This window comes from Arvicola amphibius, chromosome 8, assembly GCF_903992535.2.
Source record: "Arvicola amphibius chromosome 8, mArvAmp1.2, whole genome shotgun sequence".
In the NCBI taxonomy this organism is placed as follows: Eukaryota; Metazoa; Chordata; class Mammalia; order Rodentia; family Cricetidae; genus Arvicola; species Arvicola amphibius.
The window spans coordinates 19,683,342-19,708,453 of record NC_052054.1 but is presented as its reverse complement, the minus strand read 5'-3'; the positions used below and the strand labels follow the sequence as shown (position 1 = coordinate 19,708,453).

Sequence of the window (25,112 nt, the reverse complement as noted above, 5' to 3'; positions counted from 1 at the left end):
TTGAGATTTTTTTAACTCCAAAATAAGTATGGGGATATAGTAAAAATATTTAAAGTCTTGACTCATGTGACTTTTCCATTACTGTTTAATGTAATGAACATTAGCATAACTTGTGGGAATCATTGTTTCAGTACTTGAGCCAATTCTAAGAAGTCAATAGAATACATAGTCCAGGAACTGTGCCTACTAGGAGTTGTTTCTCACAGTTCTGGAGGCTAGAAGTGCAAGACCAAGGGACAAGCATGGCCAAGGCCTGGCTCACAGGGTATCTAGCTCTTTCTGTGCCTTCACTTGGTAGAGAGGATGAGGACCAATCCTTTTCTCCTTTGAAATACACTGTCCCATCACGAAGGCTTTGCCTTTATGACCTAATAACCTTCCAAAGGTATCACATTCTAAGCCCATTCCACTGGCAAGTAGGACTTCAGCATTCCGGAATGTGGATAAGGTGTCTTCTGTAACATTATATAGCGGTAATTAGAAATCATAAACACATTTGACTGAGTCGTTTTAATAACTGAATGATACTGCAAAGATTCTTCTACCTATTACAGACTTGTACAAGCATTCATCAGATGAGGGATTTGATCTTCTTGGAAGTACCAACCATAAGGCAATCTAAGCATTGAAAAGCAATCTAAGCATTGGAAGTAATTAGAAGGCTGTAGGGATGGCTCAGTGGGTAAGAATGTAAGCTGTGTAAGCACAAAGACACAAGTATGACTCTCAGAGTGTGTACGTGCACACACATGTGCATAAACACACACACACACACACACACACACACAAATTAAAGCCTGGATGTGGCATCACAAGCACAGAGCTGTAACTCCAGGGGCTTGGAATACAGGCAAGTATTTCCTACCAGTCAGCCCAGTTCCCAGTTTGATATGAGAGTCTCCCTGCAGGGAATAAGGTAGATGTCACAGAGCAGGATAGCTGATGTCCCCTTCTGGCCTCTGCATTTATACCTATATACACATGCGGCCCTCAAAGCCATTATTATCATTAATGCACATTTGGACACACTTAAATATTCCAAACTTGACAGGGTAGTTCACAAGGGGGATGGGGTACCGTTTGGTATTAGTAGTCACAAAATTTTCTTCTACCTTCAATAGCATATTCAAACTATGATTTAAAATACTACAAGAAATTTATTCAAGTAACAAAATATATAACACCTTCTAGATTTGTAATTGTGATAACTTGTCATCAAACCTTTCTCAGATTGGGAAATACACAACTTATTCCAGGTTAATTGTGTCCTTATGATCACAACACCCATTTTAACTTTATAGAATTTTCAGATAAGGTTAATGTATCTGTCCATATGTGAAAAATGGGATTATTTTCAAAGTTAATTTTAATGGTATTATGAGAGCAATATAAAATAGAATAATACATTTCTTGCTGAGTATTAAATTGAGTTCTTGGTTATCTGAAAGAGAGAAAAAAGAGCTGATTACATGCAGCTGTGCAGCAGAGGGTGGTGGAGTATGTTCCTCTGTTTACAGAGATCAGGAAAGTTCCACCCACTGAAAAGAATGAGGCACAGGAGGCTCCTTTATGGCTCCCGGTGAATATCAGCACTCACCATATTACCTAGCTCCATCCGCACAGTCCACACCAAAGGGAGGGGCCAGAGGAGCAAAGGTGGAGGAACAAAGGAAGTGGGGGGCTTCGTGATTTCTATAATTGACCTTTGTAGACCCCAACAACTGCAAACATCAACAAATTTAAAATGCTAGCGTCACAGATAGAAATACACCCAGGGGGAACTTCGAATTCTTCATGTTTCTAACTATTTAATGAGCGTGCCTCCCACCGACGTCATTGGAAATCCACAAAAGATAAAGAATTGTGCATCAAGGTAATTCCATCAAAGGAGTTATGATGTGGCTTGGGTGGAAATACAGTTCATAAGAGAAGCCACCGGGAAATCTATAATCATGTTTTAATTTCCCTGAGGACTTGGTGGACAGCAAAGAAGTCATGTGTCAGCATGAGGTTAGATTAGCGAAATCATGAGACTCCTAGAACGAGGCTGTGTGTGTTAAAGAGGAAGTTGCTTTTCTGGAGCTAGTCTTTCACCATTTCCCTCAACAGTCACTCCTTAGACAGCTAGTGCTGGGGAGGGCGGGTGTTTGGGGCACAAGAGGTCACCTAGACTGCCCGTGCAGAGGATCTGTGGCTCTTGACAGGTGCTAGCTCGTGACACACCTGGGTGAGCGTGTAGTGGAACGAGATGGAAAGATAAAGAGAGAACTATAAAGTCGTGTGGCAAACACACGGCTTAGATGTCTGAATAGTGATTTAAGAAACACAATCTGACAGGTCCACGGAATTTATGCTGGACTTCAATCCAAGGAAGAACAAAATGAGCCGTGGTTTGAGCTTGTGGGATGCCTCCTTCTGTCCTGCTGATGAGCATGAGGAACACAGGACGGTGGGTGGCCGAGAAGATCTGAGAAGTAACGATGGGAAAAGCTATGTTTGCCTTCCTCCATGGCAGTATACACAGTGATGGTGTACAGGCCCTGAGAGTGTGGTGCCCGAAAAAGGAAGGGTTAAAGAATTAGAGGTCTAGTTTATTTCATATTTCCTCAGGGCCTGACATAGTGTGTCGTAATAAAAGCAGGGTATAATTTAAGTGAGTTGAAGTGGAAACAAGTCTTACAGCTGGGTCATAAAACCCTCTGAATCAGAGAGGGTGAGAACGTAAGAGCCAGAAGGCAGAGGCCCATCTCAGGTTACAAGAATCCCTGTCCCTGGGTAACACTTGGCAAAGAGTATGATGTTATGTAAGTGTCCATTGCGTATTTTAAAATATAAAGTCTTGCTCAGGCAAATAACCCTGCTTAATGAGGCTAAGACTGTCTTTCAGCCGTAACAGGCTTTGCCTTTAGTTCTTTGTCTGAAATTTTCACTTGAAGATTTCTGTAGTAATTCACTCCAGTTTGATGTGGTTTAAGAGTTATGGCTGACACTTGATTTGTTGTTGAAATCACCCATTCTTTTTAAAGTCATTGTGTGTGTGTGTGTGCACGTGCATGCGTGCGTGTGTGCGTGTGTGTGTGCGTGTGTGTGTGTGTGTGTGTGTGTATGTAGTCATGCTTGTGGCGTGATGTGCATCTGAAGGTCAGAGGACAACTTTGGGTGTCTATACATAACTTCCACCTTTTTTGTGACCATTTTATGTTTAATACTACATTGGGAGCTAATTGGCTGACAAGATGTCTTTGCAGTCCAATCCTACTGTACCCACTCTGGGATTACAGATGTGTATTACTGCAGCTGGCTTTATGTGGATACTAGGGATTCAAACAGCTATCCCAACCCCTAGAGCCATCATACATAGCATCACTTTTACCCTAAAATTTTGTATTAGTCTGGAGACAGGGGCCACATCTGCTTACTAGGGTCGCCAATATCTTGTAAAGTTTTACTGAATAATAAAAAAGTTCTAAGAAATCTGTTAAATTAAAAGATTTAAAAGTAGATGCTCATGGAATCTGTTCCTCCTCTTACCTGAAACACGATCTAGTTTATGCCTTGGCATGGTGGCATTGTTGGTAAGGCTTCCAGTGGCATAAACCGTGGCTTCTCCAAAAGTAATTTTCACAACATCCTGTTGACGTTCATGTTACTGTGACATTTCTAGGTCAGAGATTATTTAAATGATGGAATTAATTTAAATGGTCTGTATACTTATTCTGCCACATAATGTGAGGTGAAATTGATTGAAAACCGTATCCAAGATAGATTAAAATGTACCTTTGTGTGGCATGGAGGACAAGTGGGAGGGTGACTCTTTGTGCTTATTTTCACTCCCAGGAAGTCCACATGGGGAAGACGGACCCAAGTAGGTGTTTTGAAATTTTATTGTAAATATTCCCTCTCAGGCTCCTGAGGTTGTCTGTAGCTTTTCTCAGGGTGGGTTCAACGCAATTCAAGAATCTGAGGCAGCAGCCATGCTAATTTGTGTGGTTAAATTAATACATAGTACATTTTTTAATTAAAGAAATATTGGATATGATTTTAATTGTATCACAATGAAGTACAAATATTTAGCAATTCCTGGGAGATTGTCCTATCCATGTAATTGACAGCTTGGTTTTGTCTATCTTTTCTATTTCTGGAATCCATCTGCCCGTCTGCCTTATTTTCTTTCTTCTACCTCCAAATTAACTCATTCTCAATTTTTTTTAAGTTGGACCCTCACTTTTCTTCCTGTTGTTGATCATTAAGCCAATGATCATCAATTAAATGCAACTTTCTTAACTTCGCCAGGCCTCCTCCTGCAGTAGCCCACTTCCCATCCTACATGCCTAATAACACTGATCCAACCAACCCATGCTAAACTGAAGGTCTTTCCTATGAGACCAAACATGGCTTCTTCACTCACTTGGATATAATTTCCTCCTCTTCTGTGCTAGCAAAATACTCTGCCCCTAACCTCCTTACACCCTTTTCAGCTCTTATCTTTATGCTCCAACAATTGTGTGCCTTGGCCCTCACTAATTCGAGACTAGAAACTGAATTTTTTTTAGTATTTTTAACCACTCAAGCATACTGTGTTTTAAAAAACAGACAAATGTTAAACTGTTAAAATCAGTTTCTATTTAAATAATTTTAGTAAAACTAGGGGAATAAAAGGTCAATGTAACAACTTGTTTCTTCTTTTTTATATAACTATTTTTAAATTAGAAAACATGTTTTTTTGCAACTGGTTTCCTTAGGAATTTGATTTTCTCAGGAGTGTGACTCAGAATGCCCCCAGATCAAATTAAGTTCATTGTGTAATTCTATTCATATTCAGGTTCCCTGTGAGTGTTAACTGACACTACGTAAGAAGGCATGCTGATTGCATTTGGCATAAATAAGCTGCCTCCCACCAGGAGTAAAAGCATGCCCCAACACTGAACAGCGTGCTTTCAGAAAACAATGGCAAAATTCCAGGACCCCATTTTATTGAAACTTTAATATCCCCTTAGTGGCCAGCTTCCATAAAATAATGTCATCAAAACAGAGATGAGCAACTGTGCCTGTGCCTGCACAAACCAGATCAGCTGCTTTTTCATGCTTAAATGTCTCCAAGACCCCTCCTGTGTAGTTCATGTTGTATTAGCCTTGTTAAGTGACTTAATATTTACTTTAACTAATTTATTAATTTTTAATTAATTAACTAATTAATTGGAGATAAGATCTTGTGGTGCCCCCCCTCCCCCAGCTATCCTCAAATTCTGGGTCTTTCTGTCTCTGCTTCCCAGTGCTAAGATAACAGGCATACCCTAGTATGGCGTGAGGTATGAGGAGAAAGGAAAGAGTAATAGAGGATGTGAACATGATTACAGCATATCACCTGCAACCATGGAGACATTATCATGACAGCCCTGTCTCTAAAAGTAATTTAAATATCACTTTATTGTCTTTGCAAAGTATGAGTTAATAGTGCTTTCATGTCTCCTGGAGTTACTTTATTAATAATAGTCATATGAAAATATTTTAATAAATTTATGAATGAATATAATCATATATAAAGACAATTTTGGCCTTGTTTCAATTCTAAGTCAGTCAAGGTATTTAAGTTACTAAATATAGATGAATTTGAATGAAATACTATGTAGACAAAAATACATCATATTGGACACAAATTGCTAATCAAATATATACTTGAGGTGAAAAGTTATGTTTTATGGGGCTGGATAGATAACTCGGCTGTTAAGAGCACTGACTTTTCTTCTAGAGGATGGAGGTTCAATTCCCAGCACTCACTTGATGATTCACAACTGTCTATAATTCTAATTCTAGGGTACCAGGCTTCGTTTCTGGCTGCTGTGGGCACCAGGCATGCATGTGGTATACTGACATACCTGCAGGCTAAACACACACACACACACACACACACACACACACATATGCGTATATATGTTACATTTAGTCTATTCACATGTCTGCTTCACATTTTTTGTTTCTTTCTACATATACACCAATTTTTAAACTCTACGTTCTAACAGCTCCCATAGCAGTTGATTATCTATTTTTTTATGCTATTTTGTAATAATTATTTGAACTTCTTAAATTTTTACTACTAAAATTGTTTAATGTCTGCTCACACACATATATATCACACATGTATATGTATGTATTCACATACCCACATATATGATCAAAATTTAAGTTTAAAAGTGTGTGTATCACGAATCTAGGAATGCCTAGAATTCCTACCATGAAGTGAAGTTGTGAAGTTTGGAATTTTCTTCAGTTTTAAAATTCCCAGGCTCTTCCTCTGCTTTGCTCTGTTCGTTGTTGCTGTTGCTTCCCTATCTGCTCGGTACTCAATGTGGAGCAGTCAGGGTTCACTGTTACTTAGAAATAAGAACCACAGCTTAAGTGAGGGATTTGCTTACCCAGTCTGAAATTATATGTTTTCTAAAATGTTTACTTCCAAGATATCTGTTTTTTGCCTCAATTAAAAGAATTCTGCATTCCCAGTTTTCTTGTCTTCCTATAGCACAGTTTCTGATTAGTTCTTCACTAACCTAAGATCTATCCTTTCTGCTCTTTGTTTTATGTCTGATTTCTCAGAGTATCCTTCATTTCTTTTCACATGCAGATTTACCTTAAATACTTTCCACCAAGGTCTATAGTTATTCAGCATCATTTCTACAGAAAAACACAAGAACAATTGCATCTCTCTGAATCCCTTTTGTTAACTGCTCTATTTTAATAACATAATCGTATCTTTTAGAAGCACAGATATTATTATCATTATTATTATTATGTGAGATGTTGAAATGTTTGTATCTCATTGAAGATGAACACTTTCATTTTTTTGTATAAGAGTTTAATTGGATATTGACTTTAGCCCTGGCAACAGATTAACTTTGATTTTGAAAATCATACTTTATTACTTTCTGATGCCCACTATTATTATGAATTTGAGATAGTTCTTCATTCCAAGTAATTTGACTCTCTGTTATATAAGTATCTGTATATATGATTGACATGCATTTTCATTTTGTACTCAGGCTTAAATTACCACCTTCTTACCTTCTGTTCATTTACAAAAATGGTTAAACTTGGATTTGAAAACCCATTTTTGTCATTTCAATATTTTTTCATAGGAATCTCTTCAACATTCTAATCTCTTTATTCCCATTCCACATTCTAACCATCTCATCTCTCTGGAAATCTTAGCATGTCTGTGTTATGTTTAGTCTGTTAACATAAACATGTAGACATGTCTACTTCATATTTTTTGTTTTTTATGTGTATATACCAGCTTTTAAAATCTATATTCTAATAGCTTCCCTATAACAATAGGTTATCTCTTCTTTATGCTATTTTATAATAGTTACTTGATCTTCTTAGATTTTTACTACTAAAATTGGTTAATGTCTGTTCACATCTGAATTTTTGTCTAATAACCTTCCCGATCTCACAGCCCCACTGTTATCTCTTTTGAGAACTGTAATAGCACTCATCTTGAAGACTTTTAAAATCACCTCATTTCTCTTCCCCTGGGTTTGCTTCCTTTCTTCTGAGATGCTGACTGCTCCTAGCTCTGCATTTTGCCTTTTGCTCTGCTGTTTTTGTTCATCTCTTGTAGATATTCTGAGGTCATGCACTTTATTCTTGCCGTGCAGTTGCTATAGTCTTCAGGGCCCTAACCTACTGCTGAAGCCCTTGGTGCACCCTCACAAGTAGACATGATAGTCGTTACCGTGTTGAGTAATACCCAGTTGGTTGGCAAACAACTGCTCTTTGGAGCTACCTGAAGAATGTTCCTCTTCTCTTGAGCACTAGTCTCTCTGCAGACACCCAAAACCTTGCTACAACTGAGCTACAACATAGCCAATGGACCAGCAGAGGCCCCTAGGACTTTGTTCCAACATAAGAACAGTCCTTTCTGATAAATGGGCACATTTACCATGTTTAGAAGTTTTACCATAACTCCACCTCCTCCCAAATCTGAATGCTAGAATCTTAAGTTCTCTGCCATTCAGGAAATACTCTCCCTGGTGTCTCACCCTATTGGCAGTCTGTCTCCATTCACGTTGCCCAGCCTGTCATAGCATCAGCTACAGTGGGTGCAATACAAGGTTTTAGTTCAGGTTAGAGCTTAAAGATGGCTCCACCATTTGTTCCTTTTTAGAGACCTCCTTCTCACTTCCTGACACTTATGGAGTAGCTAGATTTCCAGATCATCAAGCTCACGTACTGCTGTTGAATGCCTTTGCTAGTGTCGCATTGTATGCACTGTACATCCCCCTATTCACGGCAACACACTGTAATCAGTACACCCGCCACCTCATCGCTTATCCCTGCATTCTTGTGCATGCCTGCTCTCTTCCCTTTCATAGTTTACTACTTCTACGATGGGAGCCAGTTTTTCACTCAGTTATCTATTGGGCTTTTGTTGTTGTATTGTTTTTTATTTTTTATTTATTTTTAATTTTTAGTATTTTTAGTATCCTATTTGAACATTTGAATAGCCAGAGTTTATGGTATAAATCTTCTCCATTAACTTTAATATGTTTTTCAAAAATGTTTCCACAAAATGCATCTATAGTGAATTTTTTGATTACAGCTTTGATTTTAATGATATTATGCTATCTACCAGTATTTAGGCATATTGCTAAAGTAACTGTGGCTAAGTTTTGTTTTTGATATTACAGATTTGGCTTTTCTAAAACTTCATAATGTGTTTTACAACAAGTATTACAAGTTCCTAAATATTCCTTTATTGTAGAGTGGTTAAGAGCACTTGCTACTCTGACAGAGGACTATGATAATTACAACCAATTATAATTCCAGTTCTAGGAGATCCAGTGCCCTCTTCTGACTTCCACAGACACCAGGCTTATGGCACACACACATTCACTTTGGAAAAACAATCATGCAGTTAAAAATCTAAAATATAAGACACACTTTAAAAATTATCTACTTCTCAGAATTGGTGAGATCAGGCACAATGTCCTTTGAATACCTAAATGGATCTATCTATAAAGCACCTGCTAGATTCTGCCAACTTCAAAGTCACACAGGCTGTGTTGAGGATTTAATAAGCAGCCTTTACCAGGGCCTTTGAAGTCCTCAGTGTATTTGACCTTGGGCTGAACTTGAACAGTATTTGTCACATTTGCCTAACACTACAAGTGATCCCATAGACTAGCTTGACACCACTGAGTGGAATCTTTTTAAGTAATATTCAATGTAATTGAAATATATTTGATGTGTTCCAAGGAAAGGCAGTCAATTAGTTACAAAGCTTAAGAGCTCGAAGAGGAAGCATTGACTTATGTGTGGCAGACTGAAACAGGAAACAAATATTAGAAGAGCCCTTATTTTTTAGAAAATGAAATTTTCTTTTTAATGATAGCTTTTAAGATTGCTAATTCCAGAACTAGGTATGGTGGCACACACCTTTAAGCCAGTGGAAGCAGGTGGAGTTCTGTGAGTCTGAGACCATTGTGGTATACAGAGGGGGTTTCAGGGCAGTCAGAACTACATAGAAAGACCCTGTACCCCAAAACAAACAAGACTGTTAACCTTCTAAGTGAGTTAACCTTATCCCTGCTTTTTTGATACAAAGTCATCATCTTTTTAACCCATAGGCCATGGCAGCACCCGATAGAACATAATGATATAAAGATCTACCTTTTGCCTGGATTTCTCTATCAGTAGTATGGAGTTTTCTATTTTTCCTGAAAACTTACTCTTGTGTCCTCACCTTTTATGTACGCTGACATGCTGCTTAGGGATATGCTGTAACAATGCATAGGTCCCAAGACTATTTTCTAACCAGGCAGCAGAGTGAGATTTAAAACAAAAACAAAACAGAGAACCTGTATAAAGAATGGGGAGCTCCTAACCCCAAATTAGGAGGAATTGAAAATGACAGCATCTTCTCAAGCAACTCTTGGCAATGGCACGCTGTCTTTTGCTTTTACACTTGTGAGTAAAGGTTCTAAGCACAAATGAGTTTGCGCAGCCTCTGCCAGCAGCCATAAAGGGGCTGCTGTTCCAGGAGACCCTGGCAGATTGCTGCAACACAGCAAAGCAAAAATGCAAGTCCTCAGCCGGAAGTGTGAACTATTATAGCTCCAGGCAGGCTGGCATGAGGAAACTGACCTAACCCTTGAGCACTGTAATGGGAACTTATGCGTGGAGTTCCTGGTCACTCGGTGGCTCACGATTGCTGTGGGAAGGGACATGTAACCATCCAGGCAGAATTTGGCTGTCCTCAGAGCAAAATGTTTTCGAAGCATTTCCTCTACCTTACCTGTTAAAGAAATAACCAGGCTTGAATCCTATTGCTTTGCAGAGGATTCAGGTGAAAGCGCAGCTCTGCAAACCTTTGTTGGTATATCTTTGGCAGAGGCCAACCTAGGGTCTCAGTTCTCCTGAAGAAGAAGGTTGACTTTAGCACAAGCTCCATCAGCTGGTAGAAAGGACTACAAAGGCAGGCAGTGGCACGACAGAAGTATTTACCAAGGAGCCCGGAGTTCCCAAGCTGATAAAGTGTGAGGCCCAGTCTACCCCAGTGACCATCAGGGGTAATCCTGTGGGACAGAGCCTATGAAAGGCTCTGCTAGCTAGCTCATGGGACACAGAGCTTGGAACCAGTTTTAGGCTCCATGGGTTCTTGCGAGGTCCCACTCCCAGTGGCCTCGACAATGGAGTCACTCCTCCCTTGGGGCTTCCACGTGTATCAGGCATGGAGGGGCCTAGAAAGGAAAAAAGATTTTGGCAATTAGGAGACAGAAAAAAAATGTGTGAAGGATTTATAGCAACAATGAAACCTACCACAGTTTTGTTTATAAAAATAAAAGGCTTTAAGTCGGGCGGTGGTAGCACGCCTTTAATTCCAGCACTTAGGAGGCAGAGACAGGCGGATCTTTGTGAGTTTGAGGCCAGCCTGGTCTACAAAAGCTAATTCCAGGACAGGCTCCAAAGCTACAGAGAAACCCTGTCTTGAAAAACAAAAACAAACAAACAAACAAAAAAAGAAGCTTTGAAAACAAAATCCACGGGGCTGGAGAGATAGCTGAGAGGTTAAGAGTTTTGCCTGCTTTCCAAAGGTCCTGAGTTCATTTCCCAGCAACCACATGGTGGCTCACAACCATCTGTAATGAGGTCTGGTGCCCTCTTCTGGCTTTCAGGCATACATGCAGACAGAATATTGTATACATAATAAATAAATATTAAAAAAAGCCAAAATCCACAAATTTGAATTTTGAAATTATTGATGCTGAGTTAAATGAAACATATAATAGAAACTATATATTATGAATTCATTGAAATAATAGGCAAACAAAAAATAGATAAGCAATTATGAATACAGGACTTACATAAGAATAGACTAAAATATAATATGTATAGTGATTCCATTTTTAATGAAAAATTGCAATTTTCACATTGCCCTGATGGTGATAAACAATGTGGTGTTTAAGGGAAGTGCTTCTTATTTAACAGGTTTTTTGAAAATCAAAATAATGATCACTTAGTAGTTTTACAAATTGAGAAACCAAAATTAGATTGTGGGACATTCCAAAATCTGCTACTCTTGTAAGAAATTCTCCTATATCATAAATATATGTAAGTTATATTATGTTCATATGAAGCTTGATAGTGCTCTATACACACCAGTATTGAGTCTTCTGTATTAGTCAGTAGAGACAAATGTTTAAAATTTGCTTGTGAACTAACCTCTTATGGAGTTCTTTCTGTCTCTAGAATTGTTGCCTGTTGATAGTGTCTGATTGGCACGTCTACCCAGTGCACTCCACTGACAAGCTCGTTTAATTTATGCAATGCAATTAACTTACTATTTGATGTTAGAGATTTTAATTAAGACTCTTCAACCCTTCCTCTCTCAAGTCTCTACCCTTTTGGCAGCAATGTGCCACCAGGTTCTGTGGAACAGAAGAAGGGGAAATTCCCGATCTGGCCAGAGTGGAGCGAGGCAGACATAAATGCGGAAAAGTGGGATGCAGGCAAAGGAGGGAAGGAGAAAGACAAGACTGGCAAGAGCCCCATCTACGTAAGTAGTCATGATTGAGGCTTGTGGATGGGTGGGTGTGACTTCTCATGTTGTGCTTTGCACACGCTGGAGAGGGAGGCCAGGGTCTCGCACATGCTGCACAAGTTCTGCCCCTGAGCTGCACCCCAGCTCATTAATAATGGGGTACACCTGTCAGCGTGAGTTTGCCTTCCTCTTTCTCTCCCATCTCCATCCCAAAGGGGAAGCTTTTCTTTTTACCCTGATCCCTTCCCCCACTTTGTTTTCCCCAGCCTTTATCCTGGGAAAATGGGTGGGAAGAAATATAATGGAATCCTTGAGAAAGATGAGAAAAAATGAGATAAGTAAGCAACTGGTTTTGGACATCAGAGAACCCAGTATTTGCCTCCTTAGCAAAAGTCCCATGGCATTTGCTTCTGCATCCAATGTTCAGCCTTTGACTAACATGAGCTGCTACAAAATGAAACAGACACTTGGCTACTGTTCCAGTCTCTCTGTTTTTCTCCCATCTTTTCACACAGATCTGTTTTTATCTGAATAACTTATATATGTCCTAAAATCTGATCTGCAAGATATTTTTCACCATCACAGAATAAAGACACTCTAAGCTCCCAATGACTTTTTTTTTTTAAGTTTCCTGCACACTTTGGATTGACTCATTAGGTTGCTTCGCAACTCCATTGCTTAACTGTAGATTTACCCAATCTAGCCCACTGCTGTAAAATCTGAAAGACACTAACGGAGACAGGCATCCACACACAAGCAAGCACCAGATCACCACATGTTTTAAATTGCTGCTAATCATTATAGTATTTCGTCTTTGTTTGAACTCAAATGGTTCACAAGCCCTTTGAATGTGAAAGGTACAGTCATTTTATGTGTGGTACCAAGAATGCATTGCCTAACACATTGCTAATCTGCACATTAAAGTGATAACAAAGACAGCAATTAATTGCCTTTACTAAATGTCTTTATCTTTAGTGAATCAGTCACTGAGATTCCTGAGATTCTGCATTGTGTTAAGAGTTTTTAAATTTTAATATTTACTATTTCAGAATGCTCTATGCAAATAAAGACATCAAAGACCAATCTAACCATTCTGATCATCTTGCATGTATTTCAAAACTTTTGTTATATGGATATTTTTAAGTGAATATCACCAATAGTCCACAATTAAATTTTACTCAACAAGAAAGATTCTGACAAGGACATATGTCATTCTTTCTTAATTCTTTCAATTTTATTTCTTCTATTGAAAAATAGATTTTTTTTTCCCTCACATTATGTATCTTGCTTATGGTGTCCCCTCACACCGCTTATCCCGATTGTTCCCCATTTCCTGTCTGGTTTCACCCAGGTTCTGTCTCTCACTAGAAAAGGAATATGCTTATTTGGGATAATATTAAAATAAAATATAATGCATAAGATAATAAAAGTTAATACTTCAGATTTGGACAAAACAATGAGAAGCAAAAGAGCCCAATGGGAGACAAAAGAATCAACTACTTGTCCAGCTTCCAGGAATCCCATAAAAAACACTAAACTGGAAGCCATGATACATATGCAAAGGATAAAAAGGTAAAAAGAGAGAAGAAACAAATATATATATACACAAAAACATAAAAAATATAAAATAACAAATAATAAGATAAAGCTGGATGATGGTGGCGTACACCTATAATCTCTGCATTGGGAAGGGAGGCTGACATCCATTGAGTTCAAGGCCAGCCTGGTCTACAGAGTGAGTTCCATGTCAGCCAGGACTACACAAAGAATCCATGTTTCAAGAAAAACAAAACTATAAACAAAGGAAAAGTTCTCACAGGGCTTTGTTAGACAAGAAAACTCCTAAGAAGCCTTTGCGTTCATTTTCTGTTGTCCATGCAGCCCATTCTCATGACTAGTTTGTTTCCCCAGGGAAATTCCCTTGAAGGAATATAGATCTTCATTTGTCAGTGGCTATCAATTGGATTTTGTTTCTGGGTTAGGGTTGGGACCTGTGTCCACTTCTCCTTTTAGCTCTTGGGCACCATCTGGTGCAGACTCCGGCAGACCCTGTGCATGCTGCCTTAGTCTCTGTGAGTTCATATGAGCTTTGGTGGTGCTGATTTAGAGGGCCTTGTTTTCCTGGTGTCCTCCATCCCCTCTGGCTCTTACAGTCTTACTGCCTCATTTTCCTCAGGTTCCCTGAGCCTTGAGGGGAGGGGTGGAGATATCCTGTTTAGAGCAGAGTGATCAAGTCTCTCACTCTTTGCATAATGTCTGTCTGTGAATCTCTGTATTTGTTCCTGTCTGCTGCTGTAGGAATCCTTTCTGATTATGGTTAAAATAGGCACTGATATATAAGTTATTCGGAGTCATTTCATTGTTTTTTATTTTAAAAAGTATTTAGTGTTACACTAGGTCCCTGAGTTTTCTAGTTTCAGACTCTTGATCACCTAAGCAGTATCAGGTTTAGATTTTATCTTGTGGAGTGGTCTTTAAGTCAAGTCACATATTAGTAGGTTTGCCCCATAAACTTTGTACCACTATTACCCTAGCATATCTTGCAGGCAGGACACCATAAAAGATCAAAGGATTTGTGGCTTTTGGAGAGTATTTTCATGTACCAAAGATGCCATCTTTGGTTCTTTGGCCATTCTTGAGGGTGTAAAATAGGATCTAAAAGCAACTTTGATTTGTATTTTTCTCATGGCTAAAAATGTTGAATATTTCTTTATGAGTTTCTCAGCCATTTTACTTTCTCTTTTGAGAATTATCCATTTAGATCTGTACTCCATTTTTAATGGAGTTATTTGTTTGATATCTAGTTTTTTGAGTTCTTTATATATTTTAGATATTAGCTCACTATTAGATGTGTAGTTGGTAAAATATCTTTTCCCATTTTGTAGGCTGCCACTTAGTCTGAATGATGGTGTCCTTTGCCATGCAGAAGCTGCTCAGTTTCATGAGGTCTCATTTATTAATTGTTGATCTAGTGCCTGTGTTAACTGTTCTGTTCAGAAAGTCTTTCTCTGTGACAATGAGTGTAAGGATATTCCCCAGCTTTCTATCAACTATCCTGTTTGATCAACAACATTTGTTGAAGATGCTGCCTTTTCCCCAGTGTGTGTTTCTGGCCTCCTTATCAAAGATCGGTTGTCTATAGGTGTGTGGATTTATGTCTGGGTATTCATTTCTATTCCATTGATCAACATGTGGAGTTTTGTACCAGTACCATGCTGTTTTTATTACTATAACTCTGTAGTACAAGCTGAAATCAGAGATGCTAATACATCTAGCAGTTCTTTTATTACTTGAGTTTTTTTTTTTTTTAGCTATACTAGTTTTGGTGTTGTTTTGTTTAGTGTGTGTGTATGTGTGTGTGTGTGTGTGTGTGTGTGTTTCTATATCAGTCTAAAAACTGTCCTATCAAGATCTGTGAAAAAACTGTTGGAATTTTGATGAGGATGCATTGAATCTGTAGATTGTTTTTGGTAGGGTAGCCATTCTTACTATATTAATTCTACTGACACATAAGCATGAGAGATCTTTCCATCTTCTGATATCTTCTTCAGTTTCTTTCTTCATTGTCTTTAAGTTTTTCTCTTTCACTCTCTTGGATAGAGTTACCCCAAGATATTTTATGTTATTTGAGGCCATTGTGAAAGGTGTTGTTGCCCTGGTTTCTTTTTCAGTCTGTTTACCATTTATATGGGAGGGCTATTGATTGTTGTGAGCTAATTTTGTATCTAGCTAGTTTGGTGAAAGTGTTTATCATTTGTAAGAGTTTCCCAGTGGAATTTTTAGGGACACTCTGCATAATATCATATCACCTTCAAATAAAGACTCCTTGACTTCTTGTAGAAGGAGCGGCAGGCTGCTTCCTGCCACCCAGCTAGCTTTACCCGAAATAATTACATGGAAACTGTATTCTTTTAAACACTGCTTGGCCCATTAGCTCTAGCCTCTTATTGGCTAACTCGTACATCTTGCTTTAACCCATATTTACTAATCTGTGTAACACCACGAGGTGGTGTCTTACCAGTAGAGATCTTAACCTGTATCTGTCTCAGAGAGGAGAGGCATGGCAACTGCCTGAAGCGTCTGCCTGACTCTGCTTTCTTTTTCCCACAATTCTGTTCTGTCTACTCCACCTACCTAATTTTCTGTCCTATTAAAGGGTCAAGGCAGTTTCTTTATTAACCAATGAAAGTAACACAGATGACCCTCCTCCATCAACTTCTTCCTTTCTAACTTATGTCCCCTTGATCTCCTTGAGAAGATCAGTTGTCTACTTGCTCTAGCTAAGATTTCAAGTGTATTGAATAGCTGTGGAGAGTGTCTTGTTCCTGGTTTTACTGGAATTGAATTGAGTTTCTCTTCATTTAAGTTGATATTGACTATGTGCTGGCTGTAATCTGCCCTTAGGATGCTGAGGTATGTTTCTTGTATCCTTAAACTCTTCAGGGTTTTATCATGAAGGGTGTTGAATTTTGTCAAAGGCCCTTTCTACATCTAATTATATGAGCATGAGGCTTTTATCTTGCAATTTGTTTACATGGTGGATCACATTTACTGATTTATGTATGTTGAACAATTCCTGCCTCTCTGGAATGAAGCCTACTAGATCATGGTGTATGATCATTTTTATATGTTATTGGATTCAGTTTGCAAGTACTTTTGTTGCAGGAGGAGGCCATTTGTTTATCCTGGCTGCCCAAAGCAAAAATAATCACACAGAAACTGTATTCATTAAATCATTGCTTGGCCCATTAGCTCTAGCTTCTTATTGGTTAACTCTTACATCTTAGTTAAACCCATCTCCATTAATCTGTCCATCACCATAAGGTTGTGGCTACCAGTGAAGTTCCAGCACATCTATCACTGGTGGTGGATCCATGGCGGCTCTGACTCTGCCCTCTTTCTCTCAGCATTCAGTTCCATCCTATCAACAGGCCATGGCAGTTTCTTTATTTGTTAACCAAGAAAAGCAACACATAGACAGAAGGACCTCCCAAACGATTTCCTCTCCTTCCCTGCAACATAAATTATTGAGAACTTTTGCACCTACTTTCATAAGGGAAATTGGCCCATAATTTGCTTTCTTTGTTGGGTATTTATGTGGTTTTTGTTTCAGGGTGATTGTGCCTTCATCAAATGAATTGGGTAATGTTCCCTCTGTTTCTTTAGTTGGGATAATTTGAGGAGTATTGGCATTATCTCTTCTATGAAAATCTGGTAGAATTCTTTGCTAAAAGAATCTGACCCTAGACTTTTATTAGTTGGGAGACATTTTAGTATCCTTCTGTTTCACTAGGGGTTATAGGTATGTTTAAATTGTTCATCCAGTCTTGACTTGACTTTTGCTAAGTGATATGTATGGAGAAAATTATGGACTTCTGTTAGATTTTCCAATTGAAGGAGTACAAGTTTTTTAAAGTATGCCTTGATGGCTCTCTGGATTTTCTCAGTGTCTATTATTATGTCCTTCTTTTCATTTCTAATTTTGTCAACTTGGTTATTCTCTCTCTGCCTTTTAGTTAATTTGCATAAGGGTTTGTCAATTGTCATTTTCTCAAAGAACTCTTTGTTTCATTGATTCTTTGTATTAGCTTTCTTGTTGTTGTTTCTATTTTATTGATTTCACCAGAGTTTATTTCTTTTTTTCAACTCCTTTTGAGGGTCATTTCTTCTTTTTGTTCTAGAACCTTCAGGTGTGCTGTTAAGTTACTAGTATAAGATCTCTTTAACTTTTTATGTATGCACTTAATTTTATGAACTTGCCTCTTTGAACCACCTTCATTATATCCCTTAAGTTTGGGTTATGTTGTATATTGATTTTCATTCTGTTCTAGAAATTTATTGCAAGGAGGGGGCCGCTTGTTTTTCCGGGCAGCCTGGCTAACTTAGCCCAGAAATAACCACGCAGAAACTGTCAAGCCCTCTTAGCTTTTACGTGGATTTAGTTGGCCATGTGGGTGCCAATTGTGGAAGGACACTTAAAAGAAATCCCACACTAGCTCAAAACTGAGAAATAGATGGTTATTTATTAGATGGTAAACTCACAAATCAGAATCCTCTGCTTGAACAGAGAACAGAAACTGAATCCAGCAACCATAAAGAGTGGCCAGAAAAGAGGGTGGACGCAGGCTCTGCATCAGCATATATAGTATAAGAGTCCACACCCCAGTAGGTGGGTAACCACAAGCTGTAAGATTTTCTACAGCAGAAAGTCTTTAATTTCTAATTTCTTTCTTGATCAACTTTTCATTCAGTAGTGAGTTGTTGAGTTTCTAAGCATTTTGATGTTGTTTGTTTCTGCTGTTACTGGTATCCAGCTTTAATATGTGGTGGCTAGATAGGGTACAGGGTGTTATTTTGATTTTCTTTTATCTGTTGAGACTTTGTTTGTGTTCAAGTTTGTAGTTAGTTTTGGAGAAAGTTCGATGAGGTTATGAGAAGGTATATTCTTTTGTGTTTGTGTAAAATGTTCTATAAATATTTGTTAGATTTATTTGATTTATAATGTCAGTTAGCTCCAGTATTTCTCTTTTTAGTTTTTGTCTGGATGAACTGTCATTGGTGAGAATTGTGTCTTGAAGTCACCAACTTTCACTGTACGGGGATCAATATGTGATTTAAGCTGTAATAGTGTTTCTTTTGTGAACTTGCGTTCCCTGTTGTCTTAGGCATGAATGTTAAGAATTGCGATGTCCTTTTAGTGGATATTTCCTTAATTAGTATGTAGTGTCCTTCCCTACCTCTTCTGATTAGTTTTAGTTTAAAGTCTCATCAGATATTAAAATGGCTACACCAGCTTGCTTCTTAGGTCCATTTGCTTGGAAGATCTTTTATCACCCCTTTATCCTGAGGTGAATTCTCTCCTTGCTGTTAAGATGTGTTCTTGGGTACAGCAGAAAGATGGATCCTGTTTTCACATCCATTCTGTTAGTCTCTGTCTTTTTATTGGGCAATAGAGATCATTGATGTTGAGAGATATCAATGAGTACAGTTTGTTAATTCCTTTTATTTTGCTGTTGTTTTCAGGTGTGTGTGTGTTTTCTCTCTTTTGATTTGCTGGTCTGGGATTGTTCATTCCTTGTGTTTTCTTAGAAGTGGCTAATCCCTTTAGGTTTGAGTTTTTTCCTAACACCTTCCATAGGACTGAATTGGCAGATAAATATTACTTAAATTAGGTTTTACCATAGAATGCCTTGTTTTTCTATCTATTGCTTCTATAATTTTGCTGGGCATGGTAGTCTGGGTTGGCATCTGTGGTGTCTTAGAGTGTAACATCTATTCAAGCCCTTGTGGCTTTGTGAGTCTCTGTTGAGAAGTCAGGTATAATTCTAGCCTTTGTGTGTTACTTGGTCTTTTCTCTTGAAGGTTTTATGTTCTGTACTCTTAGAGTTTTAACTATTATGTGCCAAGGAACTTTCTTTTCTGGCCAGTCTATTTGGTGTTCAGTACCCTTCTTGTACCTTATAGGCAGCTCATTTTTTAGCTTAGGAGAGTTATTTTCTATGATTTTGTTGATAATATTTTCCCTACCTTCACTTTGGATTTCTTCTCCTTTCAGTATTTATATTATTCTTAGATTTGGTGTTTTCTGTCCCAGATTTCCTTGACATTTTGTGCAGGAGTTTTTGGGATTTAACATTTTCTTTGACCACAGTATCCATTTCCTCTACAATGTCTTCAATGCCTGAAATTCTCTCTTCCATATCTTTTATTCTGTTATCAAGGCTTGCCTCTGAGGTTCCTATTTGAGTTCCTAAATTTTTTAATTTCAGATTTCTCTAGTTTGACTTTTCTTTATTAATTCTGTTTCTACTTTCAGGTCTTGATCTGTTTTATTCATTTCTGTCTACTTCTTGTGTGTTCATAGATCTCTCTAAAGGATATATTCATTTCCTCTTTAGGGACCTCTATTATATTCATAAAGTCTATTTTTAGGTTTTTGTCTTATGATTCAGCTATGTTGCAATATTCAGGGGCTGCTGTAAGGGTGGCTGGGCTGTAGCAGAGACATATTTTCCTGGCTGTTATTGATTGTGGTTTTATGCTGGTGTATAGGCATGTAGGTTTTGGAAGATTGTAATTCCAGGTGCAGGTGCCTGTTTTCTTCTTTGTTGGGTAAGCATTTTTGGTTTTTAATATCTTTTGCCCTCTCTGGTTCTTAGAAGAGTGTTGTATGGCAGGAAATTCTCCTGGGGTTTTGATAAGTGTGACTACTGGGGGTAAAATGTGTTTCTAGAATAGTGAGCTGACACTTAGGAATGAGGATGGTCTAGGAGGAGGCGCTAAGGAGTTCACAGGCGTCCACAGGATGAAGTAAAGCAGGGCATTACACCAGGATCTATTTATTGCCCTGGAAATAGAGACAAAGATGGACAGAGGCCACAGCAGGTAGTCTGCTGCACAGCTGGCACTGACACTCGTGGGTTTGATTTGGAGGACTGGGAGGTAAACAGCTGCAGGTATCCTATTTGCTTCCCTAGCCAGTTTGACTTTCGGTATTCAAATATTCCACAAGGCCTTTCTGAAGTCAAACAGGCATACATTACTATACAAACTCTTCTATACTGATCTAACATTTGTATTAGTTGGTCTTTATTAAGATGGAATTTTTATTATAATAAAGCCACATTAAAAAGTTCAATTTAATTTTTTTTCATCTAGCACTTTTTTGAAGACCCTGAAGGAAAGATTGAATTACCACCATCCTTGAAAGTCTTTTCCTGGAAACGTCCACAAGATTTTATATTCAGCCGAGTAAGAATTGTTTTCACTATTGAATGAAATACTTATTACCTAGAAGAGTAGAATATCTTTGTGACCAAAGTTTGCATTCTTCAAGTAATTTACAGTGTTTTTCCTGTGATTTACAGCAAAATAGTAATTGCTTTTTAGCTTCTAACTCAGAAATTAATATTTGTCAGTATATTTTAGTAATTCCTTTCTTGTTGGGACTATGGAGATGGCTCGGCTGGTCAGATGCATTCTGTGCAAGCATGAGGGTATGGGTTCCATAACCAGAACCCATTTTAAAAAGCCAAATGTGGCAGCATGGGCTTGTAAATGCAGCACTAAAGAGAGAGACACAGGCTGATCTCTGAGGCTCACTCGCCAACCAGCTTAGCTGAATAAGTGCATATCAGCTAAAGGTAAAACTCTGACTCAAAACTCAGAAAGTGACTGAGGGCTCTCTTCTCTCCACACATCCCACCCAAGTGTCGCAGCACACATACATGGACACGCACATTCTTGTATAGATTTGAAAGAGATTACTATGTTTTGATCTACAGGCTTCATTTTTCTATTTCTATCCAAAATGTCAAATTGTAGCCAAACATGTTATTTGTTATTTCTGACTAGCTGATTTGTTCCACTCTGCATCTCAGTGTGAAATCCCAGGGGCGTGAAGGTCTCGTTCCTCCAGTGTTTATTAGAATTAATTTTCCAGTCCAAGAGATTTGCACATGGGTTCCCATCTTCCAGGAATCCTCCAAGCGTCTTCCAAAGCCTGTCTCTGTTTCTAGACTCCATGCTCAGTCAGCTGAATCATACATTTGCGGAGACACCTTCGTTTCAAACAGCTCTCACACACTTCAGAACTCTATAAGCTTTGGTCTAACACATTAATAGCCACATTAATTTGAGAGTATTTCTTGTCTGCAGGGTTTTAATTATCTCTAATGTTTTTTCCCTTGCTGAATTTCTTACTGTTTTCATTGAATGCATGGGACACCAGTAGGGCAAATTAATTAGTACCAGTCAAATAGCTTGTAATGGAGCCGATTCTTGTATGCATTTGTAGTCTTTTGAGTCTTTTTCCACACAATGTAGTTAGCCTTCATCAGTGTTGGTACTAATGCAGGCAAATGTAAGTCAGTCCTCTTACTAACTGAAAACAAAGCTGTATCTACATCCAAAGTGATTCACTGAAGCCACAGGGTCTTTCGAATGCTTCCTTGTAAGACGTTTCAAATAAATCCATTATGCACAAAACAAGCTTCTAAATCAATTTTAATTTCGAGCAACATTGACATGAATATAAATTTTCTGCTGTTCACATAATGCACTTGACATTGATAGGTATTTTAATAAATCTTATTCTGTTTACTTTAAATTCATCATAGATGGTCCATGTAAAAATGGTTTTATATATTGAATAAATAAATGTTTTAAGAACAATTTCTGGGCTGGAGAGATGGCTCAGTGGTTAAGAGCATTGCCTGCTCTTCCAAAGGTCCTGAGTTCAATTCCCGGCAACCACATGGTGGCTCACAACCATCTGTAATGAGGTCTGGTGCCCTCTTCTGGCCTGCAGACATACACACAGACAGAATATTGTATACATAATAAATAAATAAATAAATATTTTTTTTAAAAAAAGAACAATTTCCTCTACGTTTTAATAGACGGTGGGTCTGAGGTACATCTGTACTAGAAATCAATTCAGTCTTCCCTGTTAACCTCTCCATCTCTAGGCATCATAGCTGGCCATCAGTCTGCACACGGCTACTGCTCCTCCACAGAGGTTCTGCTCTTGATGGGTCATCCTAGAGTGAAGCCCAGAGCTTCCAGAGCGAAAGTCTAACTAAAGATATACCTAGAATAGGGGCTTCAAGATTTCATGCATAGACTCACAATAAGAATCATTAAGTATACTCATAAGTAAGGTTAAAGCAAACAGAAACAATTCCATAAAATAATGACATTCTTATATGAGATTTGGTCTGACCGCTTCCTTCCCTCCAACTGTTTCATGAAGCTAATCTCATTTTTTCCTTTTCTTTTGTAAACTGCAGCGTTTCACCCTTCCCTTTCCTTTCACTAAATGCTTCCATGCACCTCTCTTTTTAATAGTTGCTGTTATATGCATATATATGTGTGTGTGTGTGCATGCTTATACCTAAATAGCCTACTGAGTCTGTATAATGTTGCTCCTATGTATGCTTTTCAGTGAAATTGTTTAAAGAAAGGTCACAGTGCCATGACCCCACTTCCTCGCTCGGGAGCCACAGTTGCCTGTAAACAAACGCCTGGTCGGCACTCTTCCTTTCAGGTCCCCCCACACACCTCCGCAACACCAAAAAGGGGTCCCCTTTCCTGCTGAGAAGGAGTCCTGATGCTCAGACAAATAGTTTGATTCCTCTGGAGGAATGGCCTTGTGTGCTGCTTTCCAAGATCAAGGGTTTTATTGTAAACGCTGTGCACCTGCTGTGATGGAATCTCAGCCTTCGACTTTAAAGGCTAGAGTCTTTCCAGGCATTAGCCGCCTCTGAGTCAGTCTGATAGAGGACTCAATGTATTTGTTCTTGGTTTAATTAAGTGTGGTGATCTGGAATGTTCTGGAGTTGATTTTATCATTCTGGACTTTTGGTGTTAGATTAGCAATTTGTGTGCTTTTCCCTGGAGACAATTTCACCCACAAAACTGAATAAGTTAGGTTTCTTTTACTTAAAAAAAAAAAACTAAATAAATAGCTATGTCTACATTTTTAATTTCAGCCTCCTGTAGTTGTGAAAAATGAAATCACGTTTGACTTGTTTTCACCAAATGAGCATTTGCTCTGCAGCGAGGTAGGTGGGGCCACAGGGCCCACTGCTCCATTGAAGAATGTTTCCCAGGGCTGATTGAGAAGCCATTGATAAAGGCACTGGGACTTGTTTTTACGGCATGTTCTGGCTTTTTGGAACCCTAGTCTATATGGATGCACAGCTCCCTATGCCTGGTTGTAGAGGGGAGGGCCTTGGACTTCCCACAGGCAGGGTTCCCTGCCCTCTCTCAAGCAGGGTGGGAGAAAGAGGAGGGGATGTGGGGGAGTGGGAGGGGATTGGGAGGAGGGAAGGAAGTGTAAATAATTGAATGGAAAAATAATAATAAAAAAAGAATGTCTCCCAGGCCTGTCTACATAAATACTTTCTGGACAGCCATTGGCAACTCCCTCTTGCCCAGCTTTAAGTCACGAATTTCATGGGGTTTTTATATTTTATTTTTCTAACTTCTTTGAAGTATAGCTGTCAATTAAAAATTATATTTATTTATGAATTTATAGGATGTAAATTTAGTGATTCAATGCATATACACTATATATATGTATATATATATATATATATTACATATATACACTCTGCTAACTCAAGGTCAGTGTCATGTTAGGCCTTTTAATTTCTATTGCTGCTCTATCTCATGGAAAAAAACTCATGGTATTTTTTTCTGTAGCACAGAAATCAAAATGATATATATATATATATATATATATATATATATATATATATATATATATATACTAAATGCAAAATTATTACTCTTAGATACATATTTTTGTCATATCTCACTTAAAACTTCAGTACTCACCTTTAAAAAAATCAACCTATCAATAGTAGTAGCTTTTGTTGTTTTGTGTTCAGCTTATGAGGTGGATTATCAGTGAAATCTACGCCGTGTGGAAGATCTTCAATGGAGGGATACTGCACAATTACAATAAAGGAAATTCAGGAGAGCCTCCTACGCTTCTCTGGAAGCCCTGGGAACACATATACTCTCTCTGCAAGGCCGTGAAGGGCCACATGCCTTTGTTTAACAGCTACGGGAAGTATGTCGTGAAGCTTTACTGGATGGTAAGTCCTTCAAGCTGCCGTGCATTTAAAATTTAAAAAAACAAACAAACAAAAAAACCCCTCTGTATTTAGTGCGCTTGGGCAATCTCAGATTTTCTGTAGGAAGGTTTGCCTTCTATGGGATACGGTAAGAGCGGGACTGGACAGCCAGAATGAACATGGAGTTCAGCGATTTCCAGTGGTTCTTCATGGGTCTCAGCCGAAGAGCAGCTTGCAGGGGTGCTGCTCAGCGAGGAAACCCTGAAACTCAGCGATTTCCACATGGGTTGTTTGTACCAGCGTGCTACACATTAATGGCTACTTATTTTTTCCAGTTGATAGAAGAAGTCTGTTATTTTTTCCAGTTGATAGAAGAAGTCTGTCGTTTCTCAGCGAGGGCAGAACTTCTACCTCTTTCTAAGCAACCCCAAGCAGGGAGGGTGGATCCACACAGGTGTGTGCGCATGACCGGAGTAAATGCTTTCTGACAA

At 38.5% G+C, this 25,112-nt stretch overlaps 1 protein-coding gene across 1 annotated transcript in view; it reads left to right on the top strand.

Annotated features, from left to right (window-relative positions):
- The window catches only part of Adgb (androglobin), a 112,275-nt gene that overhangs the window by 3,412 nt on the left and 83,751 nt on the right, over positions 1-25,112 (top strand). The window contains exons 2-5 of the mRNA XM_038339465.1: positions 11,908-12,052; positions 20,696-20,788; positions 23,530-23,601; positions 24,433-24,642. Coding sequence (XP_038195393.1) covers positions 11,908-12,052; positions 20,696-20,788; positions 23,530-23,601; positions 24,433-24,642 — 520 coding nt within the window. The remainder of the gene's footprint in view (positions 1-11,907; positions 12,053-20,695; positions 20,789-23,529; positions 23,602-24,432; positions 24,643-25,112) is intronic.